At 42.4% G+C, this 6,921-nt stretch overlaps 1 protein-coding gene across 1 annotated transcript; it reads left to right on the top strand.

Moving 5' to 3' along the window:
* The first annotated feature begins 247 nt into the window (after positions 1 to 247).
* On the top strand, positions 248 to 2,468 carry Kmt5al3 (lysine methyltransferase 5A like 3). The gene has a single exon (XM_039088746.2). It carries the CDS (start codon positions 755 to 757, stop codon positions 1,616 to 1,618), a length of 864 nt encoding a protein of 287 aa, XP_038944674.2. The 5' UTR covers positions 248 to 754; the 3' UTR covers positions 1,619 to 2,468.
* The last annotated feature ends 4,453 nt before the right edge of the window (positions 2,469 to 6,921 follow it).

Below are 6,921 nucleotides of genomic sequence, written 5' to 3'. Positions count from 1 at the left end.
GATGCCTACTGTGAGGTTTCAACTTTAGGATCCAAAGTCTCATCAACAGAATGGATTATGTGGAAAACAGAGTAACAAGGGCTTGGGGATGAGACAGATGAATTGGATCATTCGCTTTTCAAAGAAAATGATATGTTAAAAAGAAAAGAAAACAACACACTAAACCAGAAATAGAGCACACGAAATCTTTGAAACAAGCAAAGGGAAAAAAAATCTATGAATTGGGGGAATAGGAAAAGGTGATCAATTTTAGGTCAGAGTCTCATAAATGTTTTCGCTTTTCCCCCTTCCTATTTATCAGTTCTTTTAGAATTTCATACAATGTATTTCAGTCATAGACCTCTGCCTCCAACTATTCCCACATCCATTGGCCTTCCCTATGCACTCAACTTTGTATTTTGCCTTTCAACTCATCACTTTCTACATCTATAAAATTAACATCATCATAATGCCAGTTTAAAAGACATTATATATAGGCCCAGCCTCCTGCAGAGAGGCGGGGAGAAGGGCGGGCCCTGGCCTCGTGCCCGCCAATCACAGCGGGCAGCTCCGGAAAGAGCGGGCGACCGCGCCAATCAGCACCCACAGCCGCTGTCTAGCTGAGCAGTTGGCTACAGTTGTTGCAACTTTTTTCGAAAGCTCTGTTTCCCAGGAGATTCCAGGCGGTGACAGAGCGGGGCCATGGCTAGAGGAGAACGGGTTTGCTGGGCAGTCAAATATCTATGCCTACAGGAGTCCGAACAAATGCCCCGGAATGCGCTCTCCACTGCAGGAAGAGAACTCGGTCGCACATCATGAGGTCAAATGCCCGGGGAAACCATTGGCCGGAATCTACAGGAAGGGAGAAGAGAAAAGAAACGCTGGGAATGTTATCCGAAGCGCTGTGAAGTCAGAAGAACAGAAGAGCAAAGATACCAGGAGAGGTCCCCAGGCGCCTTTTCGAAACCAAAAATCTGAAGCAACAGAACCTCCAAAAACTCCACCCCCGGCATGTGATTCTACAAGTGTAGCAGTTGCTAAGCAAGCCCTGAAAAAGCCCCTCAAGGGCAATCAGGCCCCTCGGAAGAAGTCTCAAGGGAAGACACAGCAGAATGGAAAACTCACAGATTTCTACCCCGTGCGAAGGAGCTCCACGAAGAGCAAAGCTGAGCTGCGGTCTGAAGAAAGGAAGAAGATAGATGAGCTAATTGAGAGCGGGAAGGAAGAAGGCATGAAGATTGATCTAATCCATGGCAAAGGCAGGGGTGTGATTGCTACCAAGCGATTCTCCCGAGGAGACTTTGTGGTAGAATACCGTGGAGACCTCATTGAAATCACCGATGCCAAGAAGCGGGAGGCTCTGTACGCACAGGACCCCTCCACGGGCTGCTACGTGTACTATTTTCAATATCTGAGCAAAACCTACTGCGTGGATGCCACTCAAGAAACGAACCGCCTGGGGAGGCTGATCAATCACAGTAAGTGTGGGAATTGCCAGACCAAACTGCATGACATCGACGGCGTGCCTCGCCTCATCCTCATAGCCTCCCGAGACATTGCGGCCGGGGAGGAGCTCCTGTACGACTATGGAGACCGGAGCAAGGCCTCCATCGAAGCCCACCCTTGGCTGAAGCACTAACCAACCATGTGGCCTCCCTGCCTCCCTCCCTGCCACCCTGCCTCCTTCAAAGGACAAAGTGCCCTCAAAGGGAAATGAATTTTACACACACACACACACACACACACACACACACACACACACACACACATACACACACACACATTCACTCTTACTCTTAGCTAATTACTTCAAATGTTTTTTAAAAGTATATTAAAGATGCCTTTTCATGTAGTATTTAAATATCTGTTACAGGTTTCCAAGGTGGACTTGAACAGATGGCCTTATATTACCAAAACTTTTATATTCTAGTTGTTTTTCTACCTTTTTGCATACAAACTGAACGTTTGTGCTTCCCGCGCAGTGTAAGACTCCGCACAGGTTTTAGAGAATGGAGTTGAACATGAACTAGGAAGCCAGGCTCTGCCCAAGATGAAAGCCAGGACTCCCCAGCACCCCACGTCTGAGGACAGGCCAATGTGAGGGTGCTGCCACCCCCATGCACAGCCTCGACGGGATGTCTCCAACCTCTTGTTCTCCTCAGCGTCTTGACAGGTGTACACATTGACGTGTATGAATATTTTTTAGCAAAAGTTTCACAGTAAGCTAGTCTTCCCCTCTGCTTTCTCCAAAGCTTACTGAGCCCAGGGCTCGGAGGCCCGGCCAGGAACAGACTTCTTCCACAGGCTTGCGGCTTTTCCAGGCACCTTGAAGCATCAGGGTGGGCAGTCAGACTAGAGGCAGGCCGGGAAAAGCACTGTTCTCCTGCCCAAGAAGGGCAGGTCTCCTGAAACTGCATTAATTCTTTATAGAAATGTGAACACCGAATTTATTTTAAAAAATAATAAAAAAACAAAATAGTAAAAAAAGACATTATATACAATATAGTTATATATATATATCAAATTATTCAGTACTATGTAGAAATTGCTTTTAAAATTTACTTTAGCCTAGAAATATTCATTATATGTTAATAAGCAAGATACCTACCAGCATTTAATTATAGTTACTCCATATGCCATACTTTCCTGTAAGAAATGGCCAAGCTGGGCTGGAGAGATGGCACAGCCATTAAAGGATAGGCTCACAACCAAAAGTGTAAGAAATGGCCAAGTTCATCAAACACAAATCACATTCTGTGTGTTTTCAACTCTTCTGTCACAGAACTAGACCTCGATAGGTGACATTCAATATCGAGGTTGTCTTCCACAGCATTCCGCAGCACAACGACAAGATGCCTGTTTCCTGACAGCTAGCATTCAATATTGAAACTATTACATTGTATGTAGGGGACACCTTTAAACTAAGGAAAACAGAAAGCCCTGGAAACTGCATATGAAATCACCTAAGGAGTGAGGATAATAAGTAACACTTTCCTTACAGATTCACTGAGGACACCTTTTCCTTTATGGTCAGCAAGCCAAGCTGCTTGCCCTGTGGCTGTTATTTAGCCATTGTAATTACCCTGCACTGAACTAAAAGGCACCCTCTGCGCACACAAATGTCCACACATTTTGTAAGTTGAAAATATTAAACATTAGTTATTACCATTCCAGACGAAAGACAAACATCGTACATTTCCATTTTGATTCATATCCTGGTCCTTAGACAGTAAAGTTCCCTACAGTAGTTGTCTTAAAATACAAATGCTGATGAGTCTTAGCTGGCTTTGCCATTGGCATTATTCTCAACCAATTACAGCAAATGATTGACAGAATGTTCTAAGAATTTCCTAAGTCATGACATTATACTAATTTAATGATATATGATTAGAATATGACCAGTATATAAGGCTAAACCCTCATGTGGAAGAGAAATGGTACTTTATTAAATCATTTGAATAATGAGAATAATTCATATATAAAAATGAGGATTTTCTAAATAGTGAAAGTATTGTGTCAAATATGTGAACTTTAATTGTGGAGGCATACGATCCCAATTTTACTGGATAATTTTTTAATTTATAGTCCAGCTGTCTCCACCCCCCCTTACTGGTTCCCCTTCCCACAGTTCCTCATCCTATTCCTTCTGGACCTTGCCTCTAAGAGGGTGTTCCTCACCCCCCAGGTTTCATCTTCCCTGGGGCCTCAAGTCTCTTGAGAATTCAGCACATCCTTCCACTAGCCCAGACCAGGCAGTCCTCTGCTATAATGTGCTGGGGGTCTCATATCTGCCCATGAATGCTGCCTTGCTGGTGGCTCAGTCTGGGAGCCCCCTGGGGATCTGGGTAAGTTAATACTGTTGGTCTTCCCATGGGTTCTTCCTCCCTTTCAGCTTCTTCAATCCTTTTCCTAATTCAACCACAGGGGTCCCAGACTTCATTCCAATGGTTGGGTATAGGTATCTGCTTCTGTCTTACTCAGCTGCTGGTTTGGCCTCTCAGAAGACAGCTATGCCAGTTGCCCATCTGTAAGCACATCATAGCATCAGTAATAGTGTCAGGCCTTGTTACCTCCTCGTGAGATGGATCTCAAGTTGCGCCAGTCAATGGTCTTCAGTTTCTTCTCCATTTTTCTCCCTGCAGTTCTTTTAAACAAGAACAATTATGGGTCAGAAATGTTGACTGTGGGTTAGTGTCATGGTTTGGATATGCTTGGCCCATGGAGTGGTACTATTCAGAGGTGTGGCCTTGTTGAGGTAAATGTGTCACTGTGGGTGTGGGGTTTAGGGCCTAGTTGCCTGGAAACCAGTCTTTTGCTAGCTGTCTTCAGATAAAAATGGAGAACTCTCAGCTCTGCATAGACGCTGCCATGCTCCCACCTTGATAATGGACTGATCCTCTGAATCTGCAAGCCAGCCCCAAATATATGTTGTTCTTTATAAGACTTGCCATGGACATGGTATCTCTTCACAGCATTAAAACCCTAAGACAGTTAGTAACTCTATCCCTCCCCTTGAAGCTCTGTCTATCTACCAGAGGTAGACAGTGGACTCTCTCCATCATTGGGCATTCTGGCTAAGGTCATCCCATTGACTCCTGACAGTCTCTCACCTCTTGGGTTTCTGATACTTTCTAGAGGGTTCCCCCCACATCCCTCCCCACATGGTTTCATATTTCCATTCATTCCCCTGTCCCTCTGGGCTTCTCTCTTGTTCCCTCTCCCCATACTTGATCCTATTCCCCTATTACCCTTCCCTCCTCCCACTCAAGTCCCTCCCTCCCTCTGTCTCCCTTCTATTTTCTTCCCTGAGGTTTGAGGCAGCCTCACGTGGGCCTTTCTGTTTGTTACACTTCTTATGGTCTGTGGATTGTATCCTAGGTTTTCTGTATATTTGGCTAATATCCACTTATTAGTGAGTACATACCATGCATATCTTTTAAGTCTGAGTTACCTCATTAGGAATGATATTGTCTAGTTCCATCTATTTGCCTGCAAAATTAGTGATATCCTTGTTTTTAATAGCTGAGTAGCATTGCATTGTGTAAATGAACTACATTTTTCGGTATCCAGTCTTTGGTTGAAGGACATCTGAGTTGTTTTCAGCTTCTGGCTATTACAAATAAAACTGCTACAAACATAATGGGGCACACATCCTTGTGGTATGGCAGGACATCTTTTGGGTACATGCCCAAGAGTAGTATATCTGGGTCTTCAGGTAGAACTATGTCCAATTTTCTGAGGAACCACAAGATTGATTTCCAGAGTGGTTGTAGCAGTTTGCAACCCTACTACAATGGAGGAGTGTCCTCTTTATTCACAGCTTTGCCAGCATCTTCTGTCACTTAAGTTTTTGATTGGTGCAAGGTGGAAGCTCAGGTTGATTTGCATTTCTCTGATGACTAAAGACTTTGTACATTTTTTATTGGACAGTTTATGTATTTGAATTTCAAATGTTATCCCCATTCCTGGATCCCCCCTATCCCATGCCTACTTCCCTTGAACATTTCTTTAAGTACTTCTTGGCTCCTGAGATTCTTCTGTTGTGAATTATCTGTTTAGCTCTGTAACCTATTTTTAATTGGGTTATCTGGTTTCTTCGAGGTTAAGTTCCTGCGTTCTTTATCTAGTTTGGATATTAGCCTTCTATATGATTTAGGGTTAGTGAAGTTTTTTTCTTTCCCCCAATCTGTAGGTTGTGGAATTGTCCTATTGATGGTGTCTTTTGCCTTACAGAATCTTTTCAGTTTCACGAGATCCCATTTATCAATTGTTGATCTTAGACCCTGGGCCACTGCATTCTGTTCAGGAAATTTCCCACTCTGCCTTCCCATTTTCTCTTTTATTCAATTCAGTGTATCTGGTTTTATAGTGAGGTTATTGATCCCCTTGGACTTGAGCTTTATTCAAGGTGATAAACATGGATTTATTTTAATTCTTCTACATACAGACCAACAGTTAGACCTGCACCATTTATTAAAGATTCTTTCTTTTTTCCACTATATGTTTTTGGCTTCTTTGTCAAAGATCAAGTGTCCATAGGTGTCTGGGTTTATTTTTATTAAAAATAGTAAAATAGAAAATGTTAAAAAGAATCATAGATTTTTTTAAACTTGGATTAAATTTAACTTAGATAGTAATCTTCTCTAACCCTACATTCAACAAAGGACTAATATCCAAAATATATAAAGTCATATTCTACACCATTCAGAATATTTAGCTGATATCCAATCAGGTAAATTTTCATGCACTTTTGTTTCTGATTTATATCTTTTCAATCACCTCAATAAGATGCAGCTTCTGTTATTTCACAGGTGGGTTGATCTCTCTCGTCCTGCCATGCTCTACTCTCATGATTTCCTGAGTTGAAATGTCCCTTACTGAAAGGAGGCTCATGAGACTCTGGAAATAAACAAACCATAATTCAGGGAAAACTTACGAGATTCCCAAGGCTCCTTCCCATAAAAGTAGTAAAGAACTGTTGAACTGGGGTCCTTAACCTCAAAGATACCTGAATACAGCCTAAGACTTATCAAGCTGCTTACAAGTTATACAGAAATTGATAGGATTAAACCTGTTTAGAGTAGTCTAGTGGCTACCCACGTTGGATATATCTCTTGGTGATAGGGGTGCCTTTGAATTGCCCATGCCCTTTTAAGTAACCTTTGACCCATACTCCACAGTAGTCACATGACCTCATTAGTTAATGAAATTGAACTTGGAATCACTGTCACTTTGGTCTGTTATCATCTCTACATAGTGTGAATATACATTTATGTCACAAAAACACAGGAAAAGTATCCTACAAAACAGTTCACAGATTTTAGACAGGCATAGCTTTATCTCAAGCCTTCAGGATTGAAGTTGGCATTTTTTTACCACCTAAAATGTTTATTCTTTTTTACTAAATTACACTCATCATAAAAGTTACAGATAACTCTTGGG

This window comes from Rattus norvegicus, chromosome 11 (genome assembly GCF_036323735.1).
Source record: "Rattus norvegicus strain BN/NHsdMcwi chromosome 11, GRCr8, whole genome shotgun sequence".
Lineage (NCBI taxonomy): Eukaryota > Metazoa > Chordata > Mammalia > Rodentia > Muridae > Rattus > Rattus norvegicus.
Note: the sequence above shows the minus strand (reverse complement) of the source record. Positions and strands in the feature narration are given on the sequence as shown.

Excerpts from the sequence above, each read along its gene's own strand:
- Kmt5al3 (XM_039088746.2), top strand. The coding sequence starts at position 755 with ATGCGCTCTCCACTGCAGGAAGAGAACTCGGTCGCACATCATGAGGTC.